The sequence below is a fragment of the Hesperophylax consimilis genome, chromosome 7 (assembly GCF_061612785.1).
Source record: "Hesperophylax consimilis isolate HC1 chromosome 7, BYU_Hcon_1.0, whole genome shotgun sequence".
In the NCBI taxonomy this organism is placed as follows: Eukaryota; Metazoa; Arthropoda; class Insecta; order Trichoptera; family Limnephilidae; genus Hesperophylax; species Hesperophylax consimilis.
The window spans coordinates 25773821-25800402 of NC_142842.1; the positions used below are offsets into that span (position 1 = coordinate 25773821).

At 35.2% G+C, this 26582-nt stretch overlaps 2 protein-coding genes across 3 annotated transcripts in view; one reads left to right on the forward strand and one right to left on the reverse strand.

Annotated features, from left to right (window-relative positions):
- Positions 1-4015, forward strand: part of LOC149422527 (protein-L-histidine N-pros-methyltransferase) — a 268633-nt gene extending 264618 nt beyond the window's left edge. The window contains exons 5-6 of the mRNA XM_089633847.1: positions 661-836; positions 3051-4015. Coding sequence (XP_089489973.1) covers positions 661-836; positions 3051-3289 — 415 coding nt within the window. The 3' untranslated portion in view covers positions 3290-4015. The remainder of the gene's footprint in view (positions 1-660; positions 837-3050) is intronic.
- A 4635-nt stretch (positions 4016-8650) lies between these two features.
- LOC149422532 (uncharacterized) lies at positions 8651-26351 on the reverse strand. 2 transcript variants are annotated; one of them, XM_089633338.1, is made up of 10 exons: positions 26126-26351; positions 25283-25587; positions 24190-24352; positions 22396-22567; positions 21786-21887; positions 21068-21272; positions 17367-17546; positions 12406-12629; positions 11547-11643; positions 8651-9900 (listed from the first exon to the last, which is right to left on the reverse strand). In XM_089633338.1, exons 1-10 carry the CDS (start codon positions 26135-26137, stop codon positions 9843-9845), a joined length of 1518 nt encoding a protein of 505 aa, XP_089489464.1. In that variant the 5' UTR covers positions 26138-26351; the 3' UTR covers positions 8651-9842. The 2 variants fall into 2 exon arrangements, with proteins under 2 accessions (XP_089489464.1, XP_089489465.1); XM_089633339.1 differs by lacking the exon at positions 21786-21887.
- Between the last annotated feature and the right edge of the window lie 231 nt (positions 26352-26582).

Sequence of the window (26582 nt, forward strand, 5' to 3'; positions counted from 1 at the left end):
TTATATTTTTTGACGCTCAGCTTCTTTCGGTTTTGGTTTACGTATTTTTTATGTGAATACCGCACAAGAGTCCAATGGGACTACAGCATCCTCGTTGGGGTAAATTGTGAGACTGAAAGGAAGGATATGGGGAAGAGGAAGATTGGAAAGTACCAGACTATTCAGGTCTAATTAACAAACCGGCGGAAGAGTCGGTTCTAGAATGCAACAGAATTCCCGTGCTCGTAATTTGTTCTTACATAAATTTAACAGATTGGGACTACATCCCAGCAAAAAATAACGCAGCAGACCTGTGAAAAATAAATGAATATTATCATTCCAATTTTGAAAAAGTTTCTGTTAACATATTATTTTATTGTATAGGTAAGTACCTACTTTATCGCTTGTCTGAATTATTCTTCACACTAGTTGTTACAATTTTGAAAATGACTTAAATGCAAATCAAATTTGAGTTCATTCAATGTGAAAAATTTCACTCAGGAATAACGCACATGACAGACAACCGAAATTATTAGTATGTTTGAAATTTGTAAATGTTTTTACTGTAAAGTAGAAAAATCGTTTGTGTTAAATAAAAAACCATAAATGAGGGAAATTTGCGCAGCTTTTTTGTCTGGGATTTTTAGTGATAAATTAATAAATGTATTATTCCAATTTCAGGATCCTGGACACAAACGAGTGGTGGAAAGGAGGCAAGTTCGATGTGATCAGCATGCTCAACCTGCTGGACCGCTGCTCCGAGCCGCAGACCATGCTGCTCAACGCTAAGCAGGCGCTCAATGACGATGGACTTCTCATCATAGCGCTGGTTCTGCCCTTCAAACCATACGTTGAATGTAAGATTTGGATTTTTTAATGTTACACCTCTCAATATCATTCCGGGGCAACTATGTCGCCACCCGGTTTCTTTAATTTTAATGCCGCACAAGAATACCCACTGTTCCTAACTCTCTGGGGCCAGTGGTAATCTGGCATTTGGCAAAGAGGCGAATGCCGGGAGCTTATTCCGCATGATTTTGCATAAGAACAAGTCGGAAAACGATTAATTCTTATCTTGTTGACATCCACAGTAAATGCTGTTCAGCCCTTGTTTCTTGCTGGTTTTAACCGATACCAAAGGGATCTAATCAATTTACTATTTACTAACTTTTTCTTGCCTAATCCCAGCGAGAGGTTGTATGTGACGCCGTCATTATCTCCTGTCTTTTTCATTTGTATAAATAAAGGTTTATAATGCCTTCAGAAGGCGAAACAGCTGTTATAATAATTACACAACAGAACTTGTTCATAAATAAACTTTTTTAAATGGAATAATATTAATATGAAAATCTTAAAATTAAAATAGAATTCTACAATTTAAACTTGATAACAATAAATAATGAGGACTATCGTTGATGAATATCGTCTCGCTGGGACTAGTAGATATATTTATTAACTAGATCGGAATAATCAGATAGTTCCCAATTTTCTCCAGTCTCGCAGTGTTGCTCGTTATATATCCTATCTTCTTTTATCATTTATGAAGAAACAGTTTGAAAATATTACATATATCTTCAGTGCTACAACCCTCGGAGAATTCATCGGGAAAAATCTCCAGGAAATAGATCTGTGTCAATCGAGCGTTTTACACAACCCACTAGCGTCGTGAGCGGGTCGCGAAAAACCCACTCTTTGAACATTCGCGACGCCGACCTCTGTACCAGGTTATACACGACCCAAAACCCGAAACCCAATTACCACTCACCTGGATACTTTTACTTTCGTTTGACGTAGGTAGGTAGTAAGTCCTGTAACTGTTAGACCATGCCATAGATGTCAAATGGTGTAGTTTACTCTTAGGTTACCTGATATTTTATGGAGGTTATATTTATATTTTGGTCGCAGTGTTTGCAGGTCAGTGAGAACACCTTAATCATACTAATGAAATAAATAATTCAAAGATTTCACAGGAAAGAAAATAGCAGAAGATAATAAAAGCACAAAGGGAAGACGGTCTACAAAATACATCTTCTATGGTAGCTCGCTCACTCATGCATCTATATATGGTCGCTGGCCTATCCAGCAACCGGGTCGCGAGAGTGAGAGTCGAGAGCGGGTCGCACGAGCGGGTCACGAGAGTAGATCGCGAGACCAAAAAGAAAGTGCTTATTTAAAATTAATCCCGTTCGCTCTTTGGTGGCTCATGAGGGCGATTCAATGAGCGGGTCATTGACAAACAACCCAGGACTACCAGGAAACACAGGCGCTCCTGCCAGCTTCCATTATGTTTTGCCTAAGTTGCACATGGCAGGCTTATTAGATGAATGCCTCTTTGTTTAGTCGATTTGAAAGTAATGTAAAAGTGGTCGTCCATGCTTCCATAATACATCTTCCCTTTTCCTATTCGGGTCGGAGACCCATCGCATCGACAAGGCGCCTCCAGGCGTCTCTGTCCTGCTCTACTTCAGCGGCCTCCCTCCATCCTTTCCCAGCCTCTCCTTACACCGCCTCTGTAGTAGTTTCTCCTAACTAGGTCTGGGGCAGTGCCAGTGATGATATGCCAAAAAAAAAATATTTCTATAGATTTCAGAATAGGTTTGTATGAGATATTTTCGATTGCTCACTGGATTCCCCACAATATATTTTCGAATCTATAGAGAGGGGGTTGGCTAGGGAGTTTGGTGAAGAATGATTCCTCCACAAGATTTTCGAATACAGAGGGGGAGGGGGGGGGGTGGTTAGAGAATTTCGAGAAAAATAAGTCCTCACACAACATTTTAGTGTCCTCTACAAAATTTAGAACAAAAAATATCCCCAGTAAATTTAAAAATTTCGAAATTTTCAAAGGATATATCAAAAGATATTTTTACCTAGGTATTTGAAATTTTCCAAGAATTTAACCTTATTTTGTCAATATTTGAGTATATCCCTAGGTTTTTGTGCTTTTTCCCTTTCCCTAAAAACTATTTTCTATGTGATGTCTAGGGAAATTTCCCTACACATCTCATCACTGGGCGGTGCACTGGACTTCTTCTTTCTACTTCCAAGTATTATTCAATTATAATTTTCAGACGAATCTGACCACATGGCGAAGGAGCGTCTGCCCATTCGAGGCCACACGTTTGAAGAGCAAGTGGAATCCTTCATAAGCTACTGCGCCAGCACCATCGGGCTCCAAGTCATGCAGTGGTCGCGCGTGCCCTACCTCTGCGAGGGGGACTTCAACCAGTCCTACTACTGGCTGAACGACTCCATCTTCATCTTCAAAAAAGACCCAAACTTCCTCGAAACCACTGCTAATACTGAATAGAAGTTTTAATTGGTTTACTTATCTTACCTCTTATCATCTTTGTATTTTGATATCCATTGTCTGTGAAATAGATTATATTTATACCTTCTATATTTCTATTGAATGTTTACAAATAAAATATTAACATAAGAAAAATCAATGTTTTATCAAATAAATTCTAAAAATAAATGTTGTAAGCTATAGGGGTCGGGGATCTTTTTAGATTAGGTACCCCAAAATATGTGTCAAAATATGTAGTGTCCAATGCTATTTATTACCCCCGAGACTTGAAATTGTGAAAAACTGACTAATTGTGTACTTTTTAAATTGTAGCATATTTAATACAGTAATGATATTTATAATACTTTTAAATTCCGCAGAACCCGGAAAACACAAAACATTCAAATTCAAGATAGGATATCATCGGTCCAAGAATCAAGTCCAGTGCCACACATGAAACAATAGGTTTTTTTTGGCACAAGCCACTTTGATTGATGTTTTCAAATTTTGAAATTGACCAATAGACTGCTTATACTTGGTCAAAGTCAATACTGCGATTGAACCATCAAGCAAGAGCGTGTATCCCTAGATAGTTTTTGTCCATTTGTGAACATCTTTACAAATGGTTCTTCCGGGGTATTGGACTTACATTGATGAAATTAAATACAGTCAAACAAGTATGTATAAAAAAACACACATAATTACCTACTAACAAAGTAATACAATGACAATAAACATATTTCCAATATTGATTTGCCTCAACAAATATTTTGTATATTTAACCCTTGTTGTACGTGTTCATTTAGCCCCACCACCCAATATGAATGTTTACCCCATTTTGGGCAATTCACCTTGTTTTCTGACCCCTGTTATAGTATTACGATGTATGACTTTTTTAAATAAAATGATATAAGGGTATAATAAATCGGTAGTTGTATTCAAGTATTCATTTATTGCACATAAAAGCAGTTCTTACAATAGACAAAAATGTATATAGGCGCATATCACTTTGTGATGTATCATAAAAAATATTTTAATAATTACTATGTATTTATCTGTGGCCGATAGCAGCATGTGACATTCCCTATTTCTAGATCTACACAACCTTTCTCCACAAAATACTCTCACAATAATAATTTCCATCAACAAAATCACAAAACACGTTTTCACAAACCTCATTAATTTCACTATTAGAAAGCTATTTTTCTTCAAATCGTTCTACTCTTTCCATTTTCCTTCGAGATCAATTTGCAGTCTATGCTTTTCTGATGTAATTCATTCTCCTTTTCTTTAACTATCCAAGAAAACAGTTTTGAAAGAAAGCCGCGGACTTAACTTACTCGAGGACAAGATATATTAATTACACTCAACTTGCAATTTATTAAATCTACAATTCCATTGTTCCCCTCTGTTCATGGCAGACGAGAGTACTCTTCACTATCCCACATGTAACTTCGGCCAGAGTTGAGTTTCTATTCTAAACATTCAGTGTAAATTCTTATCATTGATTGTTCATTATTGATATACGTCATAATAATATGATGAAAACCAACGACTGACTCCACATGATCAGTATTGTAACTAACAAATACCTAAACAATAGCATGCAAAGTTAATATAATTATACAGTGTTTGTTTGTTTTTACCAATATTTAACCTTTACATTTAGACTCTAAAGCTTACAGACAGAGTAAAAAAGAGTAAAGCTATCTAATAAACAGTCTTGGGATAACTTTAGACGCTACTTTATGCTGCTCAAGCGACCTCTCCCTTTGTCCGATCCGGAGAGCGGTCCGGACAGTGGGCAAGCGTGTACAGCTAAACAAACATTGGTGTATCAACTTAACTTTACATTATCAGTCACCCTAAATTCTAGAAAAGTAAACAATTTAATACTGGGATCATTTCATGGATATTTCCAAACATAATGTATATGTCACTATTCTTACTATGATTTCATCTCAATTATATAAAACCTTCCATACAGAATACACAAGTGGTAAGTTTCTTTTGTGAATTCTATACCAATGTTCAATACATGCACAGGATTAGTTACAAAGATTCAGATCACTCTTCCATGAAAACATTATATGAGAAATGATCATTGTCCAATGTGGCGGAAACAAATGTTATTTACACTATAATCTTATTTGTATAATATGCACTGTGACAAATAAATAGAAAAGCTACTTTGCTCTTACTAACAATACAAGATGAAGTATGGGAAGAAGCTGATGAATTAAACCTAATGATTCAGTATAAAATTAAAGAGCCTCTCCAATAATCCGTGGCAAACTATTATTTATTTTCGTAAACTAAGAGTAAGGCCCTTCGTCCACAAGAATATGAAAGTACCCGATACTCGACTATTCAAGTATCTTGGCGACTACCACCATACATCTGCGTGGAGGTTCGTACACAAGCACTCTTTACTAACATTTTGTAAACTCGTCGGCGATGCAAGTCTCCTGCAGTCAGACGACCACCCCTGGGTCGTCGCTACTCACATCGTCAAGACTTTAAGCATGGCGTTCACTTGTGTCAGACATTTAGTAACAATGTGTGGTGCTTTAGACCAATGCTAGGAACAAAATGGTCAACAAATAATGACTGCTATAGAAACTGTTTGGTTGTGAGTGAGGTTATGACATTCTAGTTTTGACGTTTCGAGAATTCAACAATGATTACTGGCATTACGGGTCTCAAGATTTCAGTAGGGACTTGTACGGACTGACAGCGACAAGTTGTTTGTGACGTAAGTACACAACATATCCCTGTGGATGAAAGGCCTTAAACTGTACACATGAAAATATAACAATTTTATTATAATTTATAAGTAGTACATATTATTATGTAAAGAAAAATAAAACTTGTCATGTATTAAAGAGAATATTCAGGTTTAGTGAGAAAAGATATTATCCAATAAAAGTATGCTACATTTTAAAAGGGCTCTTAAAAACTGCCATCGCTCTTTGCAAGACAATTTCAGAATACTTTTGGTCAGCTGATATTAAACAGAATTAGTACTGTATTATTTTACTGGTTCCAAATTTACCAAGAAAAGTTCCAAGAAAATACTGCTTCAAATTTTTTTAAATACATCAAAATTAAGATAAAGTAGGTACCTATCGAAAACCATTTGCTTTCAATGAAAAATTGCGCATATTTTACAAACAGTTTCACAATATGAGATTTTAAAAAATCACTGAATATATAAAAAAATATATGTTAAAAAATAATTAGTATAAATGGCACTTGGTGCCTTCTGAAATACGCAAAAAAAAATTATAGATGTAACACTGCTATCGCTTCACTGCAAATAAAATAAATATTACATCATTTATTATTTAGGACATTGTTTTTGTTTTAAAAAAACATAAAACCAAAAAAATAAAAGTATCTTTATAAAGTTGATGAACTTTAAATATTCTAAATATAAAATGTTGATAAATAAGAAGATGAGGTTTTCTTAAAACACAACTGGATAAGTAAGTTTTGTGCACCAGTTCGCACATCACACAAATTATAAATCTTTTGAAATATTGCACCTCCGTTCCCGTAAATGTTGCCACAGTAAAGTCATAAAATATAAATCCAACAAACTACAGTAATTCCTTCCACAACACAAAATACGTAGACATCCAAATTGTTAGACTTGCCCAAACATAAAACCAGGGTATCATCATTACAACAAGCTGGAGACAAACCACATGATCATATTTTTGGCACCAGGAGGGTTAGAGAATGCTTTGAATAAACTACGACATCAGTCGTACATTGACCGCCGAAGAGTGCACGTCAGATTAACCAGACCCTGCACAGAAAAGTAAATTCATTAAAGTAAGGCAACGGTTTGCAGTGCAATTCATTGTGGGACTTTTCTGCGCAGGATCTAAATGTTCGTTTTTTAATAGAACCGCCTACAAATCGGGTTAAGTAGCGATGCAAAAATGAGAGAGTTAGTTGAGTAAATTATAAAATATTTGATTTTGGAAACAAATCCAAACTTAAGTTTTTTACGCAGCCAGCAATTTGCGTGTTATTGTAAAAAGAACTATTGATTTGTATGCAGATTTTATTTTCAAGGACTAAATAGTGATATTAGAATGCGAGTTGCCTGCATACTGTCAGATTCCTTTATTGACAGATCACAGAAAGGGAGAAGGTCACGGCCCCTCCCCGCTCCGTGAATTTGTTTTGTTCCCCTTTCCCTGATGGGTTGGTCTATCCATTTTGGTAGTCTATAGTAAAATAGTATACCTGGATGTGGACCAAGTCCTGGAACATTTTTCTCATTAGCTACCTAATAATTTCATTTACATTCAATTATTCAATGAAAACTGAAATCTAATTCCCGACAAAATAAACAAATATTTGATTTATTATGCTTTTCTTTTAAAAAAGAATAATACCTACATAAAACATCTATTAAACAAAAAATATACGAAACATAACAAAGTGATGATTATAGATTTTGTAATCAATGTTTTGAGATAAAAATATAAAATAGCTTGCCACAAAAATAGCTTTGAAATAAAATTATAGAATAACAAAACAGACACTAGACAATATCATACAACATACATAATTATGACAATTTGTTGTAAATTTTTATATTAAAATGAAATACAGTAATTTCATAGAGACTGCCATGCTTAAAATACATAAATGTAGTACATAATTTACAAACAAATAATGATTTATAATATTGTCAAAAGCCACTGGCTCGTGTTTATAATATGTATGACATCATGCTAAAATCCTACCAATAGAAATAGAACTAAACACAAGATATACACACAAGAAGGGCCACAGCTCACGGGAACTTTCCATGGCAAAGCTGACTTACTCACACAAAGAAGAAGCCTTCACACCATTGGTACAAAATACACCAAGTTTCCTACCAGAACGAGAATACCAGTCATCCACAAATTCAGTGGTTATAATGGAAGAGAAATTATTGTTGCTTATTGCATAATGAAATGCAAATTTTAGAAATGTGGAAAAACCAGTCCATAAATAAAGTATTGTGCTGCGTATACATGTGCGAACCGAAACGCGAGCCTCGCCTCGAATTATGGGAAAGGAAGGAAGCAACCGCAAGCGGCGTTTCGCGCCATTTGCTGTTGCTTCCTTCCTTTCCCTTATTCTCGCATCTCGGTTCGCAAATGTATCCGTACCTTTACATTTGCACTTTAAGATGGCTTTATGTATTTTTAAATTTACAAGAATATAATTAAGAATAATAGAGATCGAGTAGTGGGAAATATTTGCAGCTAATTGGATTCAAAATAAACTATAAGGACAATGATGCTACTAACACACTAGATGCACACTATTGTTGCCACAACTAAACTTTTAATTGCCATGTGCATTTGTGCATGCTCCATGCAAAAAGTTTAATCAGGGAGATGGCTTACTTTAACCACTAGCTCGCCCCGGACCACAAAAGTGGACCTATGTGGGACCTGTTTACACTGTACAGACAGGGGACGCTCTTGCGAAGTGTCACGTAAAAATAATTGGGAAAAAAGGGAAATTTCATATGTTGCATTCACAGTTGCAAAAACATCCAGATAAGTTTGAACAAACCTATCTCATTGATTGATCCATCTCTGCATTATCAAGGTTACACAGATAACCACGATATTCAGATACGAGTGTCAGCATTTGACTAAACCATCAACGCGCTACTGTAACAATTAAAAGTTGTATGCATCACATAGTCTTAATTTACAACTATGTATACCTCATTCTGTGGGGTCACTTGGGTATTCCAGACCAATGCTTCACACTAACATTTACACTTAGAACAACAAATAGAATCAAAACATTAAAATGTTTCTCAAAATTTAATTTTGATTTTGTTTCATTATATTTTCACGATATCACAGTTGTTGATCATATTACCTGGACGACATACCATTTATTTTTACAATTATTACTTCTAACGGAAGAATTCGAGAATATGCAACTTTACATACATACGTAATGAGTGACCAAATAAACCAATTTCGACTAGAATTTTATGAAATAACGAGGGAAATTCTCAAATGAACTTTAATACAAATATCCTTTGGAGTTTTCTCTGCTATCGTATATTGATTTAAATGGAAATTCGTAAAAAAAAATTAAAAACTTGGTTACCTAAAAAAATAACTAATAATAAATGTTTGTACCTACGTATTATGTTTAAAAAGTGGTTCATAACAAAGTTAAAAATGCATAATATGTATTATCATATTAAATAAAAATTATTTTAAAAAAACAGGAGCCAGTAAAATAACCATTTGGTTTAAATTTTGGTTCATGCATATGTGAGTGAACAAAAACAACACTAAACAAGTTTGTAGGTAAATTCATTTGAGAACTTCTATATCAATAATATACCATCGCAGATGCTGGGCAAGAACTTCAGATTCTTAGATATTTAGAGATCAATAAAAAAGAATGAATGCGATACATAAATTAAACAGTAATGGCTGCAGACCTGAACGGATAATGCATATTACAGTTGTTTTGATATTTAGAGACATCCCTGGCGTTTAGAGCTAAGCCACAAATGGTGGGGAGTTCAGTTTCCCGTCACTATCTTCCTGGGCTCGGCCGTCAGATCTTCCACGCTGCCGGATCTGAAATCAGAATTTATATTATGAGACGAATATGCAGGGTAAATCAGCATGTACCCAAAGGATTTTAACCAACGATTCCTGATCATATTTGGAGTAAAAAAATGTAGTTTCATTTTGTTATTTAATGAATTATTTTTTCAATTAAAACAAAAATATACCTTTCCATCACATGTCGCCACTACATACTGGTGGGTCACGTGATTCGCACTCCGTCTCGTTCCAGCAGCACCAAACAGAGGACACAGAGCGTGCATCACATGTGGCAGTGTGATCAGTAGCATTTGAAAAATATATCACCGGACAGCAAAATGACATCTACATTTTGAACTCAAATTGTGATCAGGAATCGCTGGTTAAAATCCTTCGGGTATATGCTGATACAATCTGTATATGGGGCGGTGGGGTGGCCTAGAGGACAAATGGGAGGCGGTGAAAGTCTCAAAGGGAGCGGTAAAGGACTTATGAAATGGGGGTCAAAGGAATAAAAATTACTAAAGAAATCAACTAAGTAGTAGGTTCATCATTGCAAGAATCTTGCAGATGAACCTTTCAAGTAGTGATTAGGTATTATTATTTTTGATTGATTAACCAGTTCAGTGTAAATTACTCCCATGGGTGGACCAATCATATGTAATTTTAATGGTTACAAAAGCTCCTGGCAGCAAATGTTATACATAGTAGTATTTTTTTGTTTTGATAATATTTTTTTATATTTTAATATAAATTAGATAATTATTTTAAGCCTGTGACAGATCACGCTGTAAGCGCGCTATATTTTCGTGGCTTAGCCTATTTAAGCATTTCGCTTGCCATACATTCCCATTGGGATTGTATGGCGAGCGGTATGCTGAAATAGTCCAAGCCATGATGCGTATAGCGTTATATAATCTGTCAGCCCCTTTAAGCGGCTGTTATACGCCTTGCGAAATTTCTCAAAATGTTATAACTCTTTTGTCGCTAGAGGGCGGTAATTCTACATTAATGAACTTGTGAAAATACTACATGTGTTACTACAACATTGAATGTACACAATCTGAAATCGGAAATATGAAGTAAAACAAACATTCTTACACAGGTAGTGCCATATAAATATGAACCGGCCCTAACGGGATAGGAAATTCCCACCAGCCGCCATTGTGCACCTAACGGGGGCAGCTAACCGCCGCGCTATACTGCTCTTTTGTTTGTTACTACTTACTTCGAGAATAATTCACAATTATTAGTTTTTTTTTTCAGACCCAATGACCCATTCAGTAAAATGTGTTGACAAAATTATTTGCATGGTATATCAGTAAATCGACCTCATTATAACAGCCAACAATTATATAAAGATAAGCCTGAACCAAAATATTGTTTTGTAATTACCTACTCATTATAGCAGTGATCGTTATAACCAAGTTTGACTGTGTAACTTTTAAAAATAAAAATGATTTATTTTGGTGTACTTTGCTGTCTACATATGTTTAGCACACAAAATAAATGATTTTCCAAATATAATACATAAGTTTTTACTTTAAAAAGTTATAATTGGAAAAAAATGTTTGCTAAGATTTCACCGAAGTGGACTTATGGTGTATTGAACTATAGGACTCAAGTATTATTATTATTATTAAAACATAAAGTAAAAGTTTGAGAAGATTATTTACCTCAGTTTATCGTCGTTTTTCCAGGATGTTACTTGAATATGTGGAGGAGGAAGGTAGCTCCGCAAAGACTGCACCAACTGAATGGTATCCATTAGTACTAAAAACAAGAAAACAAAACATTACTTGTTAGAAGAAACATTATTTAATAAATTTATAATTACTTTATAAATGAAAATGTAGCACATGGGTAAGGATTAACAAAAAATATGTAAAAAAAATTCTCGGTCAAAATCTTCAAAGGGTTTTTAAGAATTATTGCAAAAATTTAGATTTATTTTAGGTGGCCCATTTGACATTGGGCTCGCCACGGGATGTGTCTGGTACTTTTTATGACATTCATACATTTTCTTTATAACTTACCAACGCTGAGGGCACGGTTTCACGGTTACAGCAGAGTAAAGGTTAAAAGGACTGAGTTACTGTGAGGCAATAACCAGTTGAATGATGGCTACCCATATTTAAGCCATATTTGAGTGTTTTGACAATTTATTTCAATTCATTTATGATTTAAATTTTTTTCTTAAACTCACAAATATAGTATGAATGATGAAATATAGATTGATTCATTGGCTTCAAACTACAATGAGCAGATTAAATGTTTCCTTATTAATATTCAGAGGTGTGATTTTTTTAGAATGATCGCGGGCGAATCCAAAACTGAACACCCATAAACCTCCATCGCTGAAGGCATTTTTTTTGTGAATACGCCATCGCTCGAGTGGATAAGGGATAAGTCAAACAGAAAAATAAGGAGGTAGCACAATGTGTCCATGGTTTGTGACCTTTAGTAGATTCGCAAACCGTCTCCTTATCGACAGGTTAACTTTGTGAAAAAATTTAAGAAACAACATTGCATTACTTTTCTGCAGCTGCTCGCTCTGCTTGCCGTAGGGCTTGCACATGGCGGGGCGCACGCAGGGCCGCATGCGGTGCAGGTTGCGCGCCAGCTCGGCAAAAGCACGCACCACACGCTCCTGGCCCCCGCCCGCACCAGCCGCCCCCCCCGCCCCCGCGGTGCTTCCTGCCCCAGCGGCGGTGGCGGTGGCCCCCCCCGACAGGCCCTCCAGGGTCTCCAGGTTGGCTCTGGAAGGAATGAAAAATGGAAATTTCAATTAAAATGTAAAACTTACGAGAAAAAAGACAGATTTGTAAATGGTAAATATAAAGCAGAAAATCTTACTTACACTTCACAATTTTTTTTGCATGTGGAGTGTTTTTTCTATTTAAAATAAAACAAACATTCATATGTTTATGAATAATCTGACAATATTCCTCCTTCCATCATTCATTACAAGCTGAAAATATGCTTTTGCAATGATGGGGGATTTATCTAGCAGAGGATTGAACCCGCGACACCTGGGTTGGAACCTGATGCATTTGTCCATTCAAAAAATGAAACATTTAAAAATTATTTTTAAACCTGTAAGAAATAATGTTTGAATAAGATTAGAAACCATATTGGCTGTCAGTGTCTAATCTCCATAGTTGATTACCAATTCCTTGATCTAACACCAGACAAAACTTATGTGCGACGTCTCCTGGGATATGTTTTCCAAGTATAAAGTCCATATTTTGCGAAGGATATAGATCTAATAGAGATAGTACAGTCGATTTACAAAAATACCAATAGCTTTTAACCTTTTAAATGCCAGTAGGTAGAAGTGTAGCTGTGCACAGCAGGCCAAGAATGCGAGTTAACTCGCTCTTGGCACAGAAGCGGTTAAAGACCAGCAATATGAAGACAAACTTAAGGAACTAAAATTACCAACATTAAAAGAAAAAAGAGAAAGGGGTGACTTAACTAAAACTTTTAAAATTTTATCTTCACCAGTCGAATGATGGCTACCCATATTTAGATGATAAATTTAAATTTAAAGCCTAAATTTATGTAGACGGTTTTTGCAAATTTATTTATGATTTTATTTTATAAAACTTATTGATTTTATTTTATAAAATTATGAAAAATAGGTAGATTAATTGGCTTTATACCACAGTAAGAAGTTTATTTGTTTACGGATTAATATTTCGAGGTATGATTTTTCGAATGAGCGCGGGCGAATCCAAAACTGAATGCCTGAAAATCTTGCTCAAAGCAATTTTTTTGTAAATATGCCATTGCTCGAGTGGTTATAGTTGCCCTGATATTTAAGAAATCTTCACCATCAATACAAATTTAAAACACCTTTTCAATCCAATCCTAAGAAACTGTCCCTTGCAAATAGAGTAGTGGAAGCATGAAACATCAATGCTACAAATATAAATCTATTTAACCCTTCAGGCTAATTTGTCCACTTTTGGGAAACAACTCATATGGTCTCATAGAAATCACTGTATCTCCCTTACTGTCATGGTGAGAAATATCATCTAAACAGTATTAGAAAGAGAAAACACCAAGCTTTATATTCAATTGTAGAATTTAACCACAGAAGATTTAAAATGTGCACCTTTATGAAACCAAGGTTTCGAACGCAATTTCAAAAAAGATTATGAAACGTGTAAATTTTATTAATTATTATTATATGAAATGACAAAAAAGTGAGGTGTCAATAACGTTTGTAATACATTTGTCTAATAAAATGCGTGTTTTTGTACATTTTTTCATTATCAGTAATTTTAGTTACAAAAACGTAAGGTGAGCCATTTAAAATTTATTTATATATTCACATTCAAAATTTTAACACTATATGGTCGGGCATTTTCCCGCCAAATCGCAGAGTAGCGCGGATGTTTTTTTAAATTTTAGCGCCAAAATTAGACTTTCCGCAAAATATTCATATCTTATGACCTATTTGATATGTTTCGATGAAACTTTCAGTGTTTTCCTTTAAAAAGATGTATCTATTTATTTACTTAGCAATGTATGTGTAATTCCTTTTTTTTATGAACAAAAACATTCTACTTTCTTGGGAATCATAGAAAAAAACAGTATTTCACAATCGAAATAACTTAATTCATACAAAATTACAAGATTATTTAGAAATTTTCAATATGTACATATAAAAAAACTATAACCTAATATGTAGTGCTTCAATGTGTGATAGCGTTCAAAACAATTTCCTTTATGCAGGGGCACATTGCAAAACTTGCACATGTTCCGCGTTTCACTGCGTAGTTTGTGAGCGGAACATACGCGACAACGACGTAAAACGTTTTTATTTATGCCAGTTCCGACTAACGGTTAATAACGGTTTGATTCCTCCACAAGGAACGCAAACAAATTGTTGTCGATAAACAAATTTACGGCATCTACCACGCTGTCAGGAACATCCTCGGTATTTATTCCTGGCTGCCCTAGAAACTCCTCCAAAACTGGTGGAGTATCTCTTAATGACATTCTTCGCCATGGCCTAAATCAGAACTAGATGATGAACTTATTCTTCTTCGGGCAAACGTTGATGGAAGAGGAATAACATCTTCTTCACAAGGATCGTAATCGGATAAACTTTCTATGTCACTTTGGCAGGAACAATTAGATAAATTGTCAGCAAACAATTCATCGTCACTCTCGTATGTATCTTGATTCATTTTCGGGAAAAGTAAAATTATAATCTTTAGGAAAGTTAAATTATGTATAGCATTCAAAAATAATATTTATCAAAAACAATATCACTCAAGAAACAAGAGGCAGTTAAAAAAAACTTGAGATTTTTCACCAACACAAAATAGTTCTTAGGTATTTAATACGAAAATTTAATATCCAAAAACGTTTAATAAAAGCAAAATTAACTCAGAAACACGAATATAAGACGTCTGTACGAAAGCGGTACAAAGCAGTTACTGGCGAGACGAAAGAAAATGCAAAAACAAAATCCTTTGATAAAATTATCAGGTATATCAGGTAATAAAATAATTCCAATGTTCGGACTGTTTATTTTTACCCTTGTTATTTTTGTTGTGTTTCAAACTCATTGTATTGACAGGTAGATAGATCGGGTACCGCCGACAATAGAAAACACATGACCCCGCACCCATTTAGAACCCCTTGTTAACAAGTTTCCTGCTCCTTACCGCTTTGCGCAACAAAACGAGTAAACTCGTCTTACTGTAAAAAGACGTATGACGAGTTTTCTCGTTTCGTGAAAAGAATTTGTTAATATTTCAAAAATTATATTTTCATTTATATAATAATAAAAGTTGAAAGCGTACTTTATCATCTTTCTAAATAAAGTTTTTAGTTTTCGAATACGTTTTATGGATTTTATTACAAAGTGGAAATATTCCCACCTTCTGTCAAAATATGGCCGAGGCCTTTGTTAAAGCTCGATTGGATTCTTATTTGGTGAGAAGAAAGAAATAACTTATCTTTAATATAAATCAACTCAATTACTGTTAAACTTATTTTGAAATTAAACATGAGCGCAAGGGCCGGCCCCATGCGCAATTGGAGCTGTCTGCTCCGGGTGCCAATACACAAATCATCTTAATATTATTGATTACAGTAATCTTCTATCAGGCACCGTTTGTTTGGCTCAAGGCCGGCTCTGATGAACGCATCAGCATAACGCTGCCTGCTTATCAAATAATAATAATAGTGTGCATATAATTATTAGCAAAACTTCAACATGAAATATTCTCAACAATCTCGAATTCTAAATCGATCGTTCTCCGAACTATCATTTTCCCACATTTGTTGTGTATTTCTTTCAGTCCCGAATTCATTTTATACAAAAATCTAAAAAAATAGATCACATCGATCGTTTCTTCATGTTTCATTTTACCGCATTCATCATTTAAAGCACGCAGTTTAGGTGCTAAATATGTTGCTCGTTCGATCGTTTTTCAAAATGTGAACATACGAAACAACATTTCATAGCTAACCACTCGAGCGATGCGGTATTTACAAAATAAATGCCTTGAGCCATGGATATTACCAGGCATTCGGTTTTAAATTCGGCAGTGCTCATTAAAAAATCACACCTCCAAACATTAATATATGGATACATATAAACTGCTTAATGTCGTTTAAAGCCAATGAATCCACCTATATTTCATTGTTTATCTTATATTTGTACCTTTTAAAATAGAGCTGTTGCGGAAATTTAAAAATAGACTCGAAAAAATCGTCTACCTAAATTTAGACAGCCTTTAATTTAGAATATGGGTAGCCTTCGTTGGACTAGCTAAATGCTTGGTTTCAATTAACGGTACTCATAAACAACAAGAGGATCATTCGAAATTTTTGATATCAGTCATTATTTGGCGTTATGTCGTTGCTGTGTCAGACACGGCAGTGGGCACATGCGACCTTTTTACTGTGCGGAAAATCTTTGAAAACTAGAAAGACACATTGATGTGAAGTCCTGACACAGTGGTAAAGGGTCGAAAGAGAGGATATCATTGTTGTTTTGCATCAACAGCGATGGAATTGAGATTGGCAAACCGCCTAAGTTTATGTCGGTGGTTTAAGAATATGAAAACTTTACCTGTAAAATATTAAGCAAACAAAAAGCCATGGATGACTACGAACATTTTAAATTTGTTTTTAGGGACCTTGACACAGCAGTAGGCGTAAAAGAACAAAATATTTTATTATTATGTTAATGGCACATGTTGTGCCGTATGTTTTAAAATAGATTAATTAATTATTTGTAGATAACTATGCAGCTCTCCCAAGGAACATGACATTTGTATGAATGTAGCATTTTTATATATTCCTGCCTGCATTTTTTTCCCGAATTCATCGTTTTTTTCAATAGGTCCTTTCAAAAACGATAGATTTCACTGTAGAACAAAAATCCATCAATAAATTTTGTTACGCAAATTAAAAAAGCATCTGCTCAATTTGATAGTAATCACCCAGCTAAAAATTCAACTCCTCACCTCAAGAAGTCATTGAGCTTGTGGTCGGAGGCATCGTAGTGAGCAATGGGATTGGTGGCAAGTCCACTGGAGGCCTTCACCTTGGTCTGCTGGCTCAGATTCTCCATCTGCTGCTGAATGGCACGCTGCTTTTCCAAGTTGGCCAGCCCATACTTCTCCAGATTCTGCTGGGCGATTGCTCTGGAAATACGATGTTATTTGTAATACATATATGTATATTCTAACATCACGTTCATCAATCAAATGCATTGTACATATAGCTTTGTATTAGTGATCGACGAAGCGATCGATGCTATCTGTTAGCAATAAATTGATAATAGTTTGACTAGTCTATAGTTAGTAATAACATAGATCATTGTAGAAATATATTATATATCTGTACAGCGCCCTTGAGATGATTTTGCACAAAAACGGCGCTATACAAATCATCCAAATATTATTATTATTTATTTTTATCTTTTTAATATACACGGTGTCCGGAAACTCGTAGTACAAGCGGGAAACTGGAGAATCTACACCACATGGGGAACCCAAAAAAACATAAAGTTTTTTGATTTGAGCATTTTCAAAAAAAAAAAAAAAAAACCAAAAAAATATATTTTTCGGCTATTTTAGGGTTAAAGTTTTTTCTGGTGTTTAGGGTTGAATAACAGATGTTTTAACCCTGCAGAGCAGAAATATTTTATGATTACACCGGGTTAAATGAAGGGTGATTTCAAAATAATGCTTCAAATCCGAGTTTCTTCATTTGTTTTACTTTCAAATAGTTTTAATTAGTTGGGTACTTTGATCTTCAGTAATAATTTATAAGAATTTGATTAAAAAAAAAAAAAAAAAAAATCAACTTCAAACTCGATTTACTCGATAACGAAAGCTCAAATAAAAAAAATATATACTACAAAATCGACTCCAAATGTGATGTAGATTCACCAGTTTCCCGCTTGTACTACGAGTTTCCGGACACCCTGTATAAAAATTTAGCCTGCATATGTTTGTACTCACAAAACTGTAAAAGTAGTTATTTAGTGCCAGGAGTGTTTAGAGAGTGGTTTGAATGGTAGAAAAGTGGGGGACGCCCGAGGAATACTTCACGCAATATCTCTGCACCGGAATGAGATACGGACTTGAATTAAAGTCCATGTAATATAGTTTTTTAACAGTACCATTGTGGTATACACTATTGAATGGTGGAAGAAGTAAAGATGGCCGAGAAAGTCATTAGCAATAGCGAAGCATTGTACTACTAACATATAAAACTTCAAGTCGGGAATGGTCGAGGAATACTTAATTAACGCAATATATCAGCACCGGAATGAGATAAGGAGTACAAATAAAGTTGATACAATATTATTTGTTGATAGTAACATTGTGGTATACAGTGGTGAATGGTGGAAGAAGTAGGAGACGCTCGAGAAAGATATTAGCAATAGCGAAGCATTGCGAAGTCCACTAGTTTTACATAATATGTAGCTTAGCATTTTTTTACAAATTATGTACGTGTTTTAATTTTTAGCATAATTATGTGTATACACTATAAACCGCCGCTTTCACTAATTGGACCCTCGCTCAGTTTTTGAGGTGGTGGGTTAGTAAGAAAGCACTGTATACTAGAGGTGGGCAAAATTGATTGAATTAATTCATGGAATTAATTCAATCTTGTAACACAATCGATCTTATTCTCATTTTCAAAAGGAATTGAATCCTAATTCCTTATCGTTGGCATTTTTTTCTTAACATTTTACAATTAAATTATTTCATGAAATAAGGTAATAATTAATAATGATGTGCACTTTAAATGACTTCAATATTATAGTGTTTCATAGAAATCTAATTAAATATTATTACGGTACTATGGCGGTGCGCCGCGGAGTTTATATGTACTGTGCCCTGTCGCACTAAATCGCGTATCTAGTATCCCGCGTCCCGCGCCGTAATCCAAAAACTCTCCCCAGTCCCCAGTCAAGGAATTAATGAATTTATTCCGTATTCAGTTGTGACGTCACGCGTCGTAGATACAAATCCTATGTCCCATGTACCGAGTCTGTCCGGACAAGCGCTCAATCTCAGGGAATAAGTGAAACAGAACAGAGACAGTGACACTCGAGACAGAGTTCCCAATTCCCTATTCGTTATCGAGTCCCTTTCCTTACTAGTTACAGGTCCGTCCGCACCGTCTGCAAGAACGCAAGTCATTCATGTCGCAGATAGATACAACACACTTACTAGTCAGAAGTTCCTAATTCATTGCACTATGTCAGCTGTCAATCGGTTCGTCGTTAGTTCCCGCGTGGCTAAACCTTCGATTTAGTACCTAGTCAGGTGAAAACTTTCTACTTCGGAATCTGAATCCTAGTAAAAAAGCGAAAGTATCTCCTGTATTCTTCTCCCTTCCACATGCGAAAATAATGCAATACGCTTAGAAACAAAACGATGTTTACGTTATTGTTCCTATAAGTATGTTTTTTATGTACCTGCCTACTTGTAGACGTAAAACGAGATCAGTTGACTGTCGAATTGTGTGTGATGATAACAAGTAATTTGTTTTGATTTCTGTATTTTTGTACTGAATTGTATGCTACTCAATTTCAGACTTTCAACCAGTTTTTATTTGGCGCATGGATTTAAAATTACCATTGAGGTAAGTACCTGCAAACATTAAAATAAATTAATATAATATATATATGTGGTTGAAGCTTATTCCAGGTGAACGGGTCGGATATACAAAAGTGGGATAGTAATAATATAGTTCTTATAATTGCTTTAAGAACGTATCTCATTGCCCCTAAAATAATATATTTTTTATTTAAAGGTTATCTTAAGGTACCTACTTTTTGTAGTAAATATGTAGATAGTTTTACGAAGAAAGATAATAATAATTTTTATTCTGGGATTCAGTTTGCCAGCAAAAATTTTCTATGCAAAAAAAGAAAAATCGAGTGGGACTTTTTATTTTTGGTATTGTTTAATGATGTTTTACCTTCGTTTTTTATAGGAAAAAGCAACATATTGAATAGCCAAGATGTCTTCCAGAAAAAGGATCGAACTTTGGTGTTACTTTTCTGAAGTAGATGGAGGGATACATTGCTCCACAATATAGAAATGGGAGTTAAAAAATAAACATCCGACTATTCCTCTCGAGGTCCAGCGCCCTGCGCCTTCCGTGTCCTTTGCGGCACCCATTTCAACGATTTTATTAGTGACTTGTAAAATTACTTTTTATTTTTGTTCGTAAAATAACATATTTATTAAAAAGTTTGTAACATGTTTATTTTGTGGAACGACATATCTTTTTTTACTAAAGTTACTCCAAAGCTCTCCTCGCTTTAAGAACTCTGTGCTATAAAGTGTAAAGCTTACAAATACAGATTTTCTAAGTAAAGTTATAAATGTACTTCTGCAATGTACAAAATAAATCCCTATATTTGATATTTTTTGTGTGTTAATTTAAAATGTGTTTTTCAAAACGAACACATTTATGTGAATGCGAAAAAATGGTTCATTATTGCTTTCTTTAAGTTTCCTAAATGTGAGCAATCTAGGTACAAAACCAAAATGAAGTGTCGAATCAAGGAATTAAATGAATGAATTCAATGAATTAGTTCACTTGACCAGGTGAATAAGACTGAATTGATTCATTATTGTGAATGAATCTGCCCATGTCTACTGTATACCCCACACACAATGTAATATAATATATTGACCTGTTCTGCTGGTGAATTATGGCCTCCCTTATGTGCTGCTGGCCCTTGTCCCTGGCGCGCTGCTCCCTCTCCAGCAAGGCGGCGGCCGCGTGCACCGAGTGGGGTGCCAGCGCTGAGTGGGCGGGGTGCGCCGCGTGGGAGGGAGGGGGAGCCACCGGCCCCGCCGCTTTACCTGACTCCAAGCCCAGGTCGATACCACTCGCGGCTAAAAGACAATGGATATTGTTAATATATTATTAAATTTTTTTCTTATGCAAGATTCCCAAAAACATCCTATGTCATCGACAAACTGGGGAATTTTGTGAGGCCGAAGAAAGTGGGGAGAGGAAGAGAAAGGTTGGGAAGTACTTGGCTGTTCAAATCTTGTCGCAGTATCACTATAAATAGCAATTTCCAGCAACATTTCAATTCGATTCACAAGCACATCAAAAAAGGTTTTAACGATAATGACGGAAAATAGTCATCGTTTCGGGAATGATGACAAGTTATTATCCATAAAATCTTAGTGCTAGGGGGCCAGGTCCATGTCAACAGTACCTACTTAACTTCCACATTGTTTGTAATTTATTAATATTATTATAGTATAGGTCAAAACAGATATCGCTGCCATCATAAAGAAAATAAAACAAAATTCCAAATATACACGCAGCCTACTGTGTAGTTTGCAGAATGTGTTTATAGCGGGCTGCAATTTAAATGTGGTGTTGTTTGCATTTACCTAGAGCGGCGAGGTGTGGTAATTGGAAGTCCTGCGGGAGAGGCGTGCCGCGTAATAACCGCTCGACAGCCTGGCTGTCAGCTAGTGACGGGCCGCCCGCTTCTGCAACCAATACAACACTGACTGAAATACAGTGCTTTTTTTGTTAACAGAACCACAACACCGCAGGACAGTATTTATCTATGTAAGTGGGTTTACTTAAAATTATACTTACTTCCACACAGCTTATAACAAACTTATAGGTGTACAGCCTTACGAATAAATGTGTTTTAAATTTTACACAACTGATTGACAACCATTTATGTATCATAAACGGTTGTTTACCAGTTTTTTTTTTTTTTAATTTTAAAACATGTTATTAGTAAGGTCCATAGACTCTATTTAAAATATGATATAAAAATGTAATGATTACAAGGGCCAAACTAACCTGGTATAGACTGTTGACAATTTGAAATATTGAAAGCAGCTGAAAGATTACGAGCGCTAAACAAACCTGGACTGTTGACAATATGAAATAACAGCTCAATGATTACGAGTGCCAAACTAACCTGATATAGACTCTATTGACAGTTCGAAATAACAGTTGAATAATTACAAGCGCCAAACTAACCTGGTATGTATGTTGGTTGCTGTGAGAGGTGCTGCTGTATGGACTTCTGCGTGAGCTCTAGTTGGCTCTTGTAGTAGCGGCAGGCGGGGTTAGGGCAGTTCTGCACTACTTCTATGATGAATTCCTTCTCCATGCCAAACTGCTCGCGACCTATCGTGTACGAGTCAACAACCTGGAATAGGCAAGTAAGTATTCAATACTAGCTGAAGTCCCCGGCATCGCCCGGGCTTTACACAGAGTTTTTAGAAATCAGATGTTGTCAGTAATTTTCCTCTTATTTTGAATGTCGGGTAGTATCAAAATTCTGCTTTGGGGTGGGATAAGGGAATGGGGGTGGTTTTTCAAAATCTCATGCAGACAGTGACTTTCCTCTTGTTTTATAGGTGAATTTTTAACAGTCAACTTTCAACAATCTCGGAATAAAACTGTAGATTTGTGTAATAAACAAAGCCACACTGGCTGCCACTGACACTATGTGGCTAAGTCTTGTTACTAAACTGTTTTGCATTTCGCCCGCCTGTAAAATTTGTTTGAAAGTTCCGTTTCCATTTCCAGATGGCGACCGTTTTAATGGTTCAGTAAAGATTATTTTTTAAATGTCAAATCGTCAGGTTTAATTAACCTACCAGCCTGAAGAAAGTTTGAAAAAAGAAATATCATTGAAATAGTGTTTCTTTGTATAATATAATTACTGTTTTGAAATTTTAAAATGTTTAAAAAAATATACGGTTTATAATTTGGTAGGTAGGTATTTAAGTACCAACTTACAATTTTTTTTATAAGTCTTTTCTAGATTCATCAATTCAATATCAATGTTTCAAAAAATGTATTGGAAATAAAGACGGGAGCAGGAGGGTATAATTCCGATCGAAAATTGGAACCGTGAATATTGTGACGTCATATTATTGCCTATAACTATATCCACCACCTACGGAATAAACTTTCAGGGTTTTTCATTGGTGTATAGTATAATAAGTAGGCTCCGAATGAGAATTGTGCTGTCTATATATTGGCATATCTATGGTTTTTGAGGACCAATTTGTTTGGCACAAAAAGATATCAATCTAGTAAGTGGTTTATTTATGGACAGGAGACGGGTCTCGATGGTGGCTACGCTAAGATATTCTAATAACAACAAAATATACTGGCATGAGGTTTCTTCTTCTGATGCCTTCAAATTAAGTCAATGTTGGCTTTCATCAGGGCAACATTCACCCTACAGAATACAGCCCGGATCAATTCAGTGAACCTGCACTTGTACTATCCGTGTAAGTTTTTAAGTCAATAATAGAATAATGAAAGTGTAAGCTAAAAATATAATTTTTTTTTTTTTTTTTTATTAAAAAGAAAGACAAACATTCCCGGGTTACGAATAACCTGACAATATTTGAAAATCTCCTACTACCACCACAGTAAGCTGAAAATGTTGCTTGTGTTGTGATGGACGACTTAGCCAGCCGAGGAATTGAACACACTACGCCCGAGTGGGACCCAAGCGCGATGTCAACTCGGCCACCGACCGGTTTAATATTTTAACCGGTTAATATTTTGTTTATTCTTAAAGAGTATAGAACCTTGCCCAAGGGTTCAACAATTTGTTTACACCACCAACGGAGATGTAGCATATCAGTTATTTAATGAAAATTTGCATTAAAACACTTCAAGCGGGCACTTCAGGTGGAACTATACTTCCTGCCCGAAGTGGGTTAATATAAGAAACACAGCATACTGTCCCTTAATAAGAGACAAAAACCCAGTACGGGTCAATAACTAAAATAAATGTGTAATACTAACAGCTCTGACGGTTCCCTCGATCCCTAAATGTAACCCATGGGGCCCATTCATGTGCTTCAACATCACGGCGTTGGCAAAGTGCTCGTAAGGGAGGATTATTTTGCCATTCTCACGCAGAATCAGTCTGCCCTGTGTGTCGAGCGCTACTCTCGATGCCATCAACCTAAAAGTTTTAAAAAGTAATACTTTATCGTGTGGTAATTTTAGTATCAATTTTATTGATGTCTTCTATACAAATACATAGATATCAAAAAAAAAGTAAATTGTTCCGTATTAATCGATATAAAGAGAGAAAATCGCCAGGAATGATGATTTTTGTTTGAAACCGGAATTCCAGAGGCTTGCCTGAATTTATAAGGCGATGCCATACGTAGTAATGCAAAATCATGTGTTTTTGGTTTGAAAATTTGGTCACCTAGAAATGTTTCAGATGCTTTAATTAAATACTGCGAGTAGAATACATCTTGGCCTTTGAAATGGTCGAGTATTTTTTAGATAAGTCTTTTTATAAGCCCAGAAAAAAATAGTGTAAAGGCCTATGAAAACTGCTTTAAAGTTCAAAATCTCCTACTTACGAACCCATTTTCGCTTATGATTTTATTGTATAATGTGGCAAATTAAGTTATTTATAAAATGATCGAAAAAAAATTAAATATTTATGCCTGAACATCAATAAAATAAAACGCACTTTTTGGCCATGTTTTTTTCTGGCATAAATCAAAACAGGCGGATGGTGTTAAGCGGGAATTTAAACCTTATCGCCATCTACGTAAGGGTTGTTATTGATAGCGGCTCAATTTAAAATATTACACGACGTAGTGCATCGCCTTAATCAAAAATCCTTTTATTTCATTAAAATAATTTTTCAATACTAAAAAAAAATAAAATAGGTAAGTACTTATAAATATGTTGATAATAATAATAAGTGACAGAATGTAACAACAGTCAGAATCATAAATAAATACATAAAGACTATTTGTTAATACATTTTTAATGCAAAACAAAATATGCGCACACAATAACAGAACAAAAATTAAGATTGTATTTCATATAAATTCATTGAATATGCATAATATAAGTTTTTTATACTCACTGTAGGTATGAAGCACTGGGCAGCATGGATGATTCCTTCAGCTCTGTGAAACACTGCAGCAGCTCGACACTAGGACTCCAGCCTTTATTCTGCAGGTAGAGCTGCAGGAGCATGTACAACTTCTCTGTGACGTAGCCCTCCGCCCCTGGGGGCACCCCTGCACCCCCGCCGGCCCCTCCCCCGGCACCCCCAGTACTACTCGACCCTCCTCCTGATCCACTCCCACCGCCCTTCGATAATACACTCTTCATTGTTTCCGCCAGGTCCATCTTATATACGTCAAGGTATGTACGCTTTTGGGAATCCTGAAAATATTCATATATAAATATAATTAGCTGAAGATATAGCTAATAAAATAGTGCTAACAAACATTTCGACCTTGCCTACTTATTAAAAAAAAAACTTTTGATATCAAGGTAATTATTTACACTTACAATAAACAATAATAATTCGAATTTGAAACCGAAGTCAAATAAACCACTACTTTATTTACATTGTGGACAAACAAACATTTTCCCGCATCACTATGAGAAATGGACGAGAATAATCCAGTTGATTTTTTTACTACTGGATTCTAATAAGATTTAGGAGTATATAAGCGCTAACGTTGAAAGGATTTTACTTGCATCTGGAAAAATCCATAATTATGGACAAATTAATTGCACAAACGTGAATAAAGGCATGCAATTAAAGTTGGCGTCATGCAAATTAAAATCAAAACAAGCGAGAAGGGACTTGAAAGATGTTGTATTTTTCGGTATTAACATGTTTGTAAATAAAATATTTCTATTAAAATTACAGTATTGGTATGTAAATCAAAATATGTAAAATATAAAAGCATACCAGACTGATCATAGATGGACAGGTTTGCTTGGAAATATTTATTCCTTGGTAGTGTGGTCACATTTATATAGTACAAAAATGTCAATAAATTGCGGTATGTCCAAACCAGTTGAACTCTTTTGACAGAAAATTGTAGTCACGCCCCAGTAAACGCACAAAGTAAAATTCTATCTAAAAAAAACTGCAAAAAACAGCTGATTGCATGCGAGGCTTTTTTCGTGTTGATAACCATAGACAACTGTCGGGACGCCAAATACGCCATGACGCTTTTTCATAAATAATTATTTGGATGCTTTGAAATTATTTTTTTATCGATGAAAGAGCACAACTCGTTCAGAAATTCATTTGTTTGATTATTCTTGGGCCGAAGGTGAAAACAGAGATGAAGTAAATTATTCATAAGTTTAATTAGCTTTATAATGTTATTCTTTTTCCAATGATCATAATTTATTCTTAA

What these genes read in the sequence shown, in the direction of transcription:
- LOC149422532 (XM_089633338.1), bottom strand. An exon ending in ACCACACCTCGCCGCTCTAG is followed by an intron (nt 21,273 to 21,785) that starts GTAAATGCAAAC and finishes ATTGTCTTTTAG; the next exon opens with CCGCGAGTGGTATCGACCTG. An exon ending in AAAAACGACGATAAACTGAG is followed by an intron (nt 9,901 to 11,546) that starts GTAAATAATCTT and finishes TTCTGATTTCAG; the next exon opens with ATCCGGCAGCGTGGAAGATC.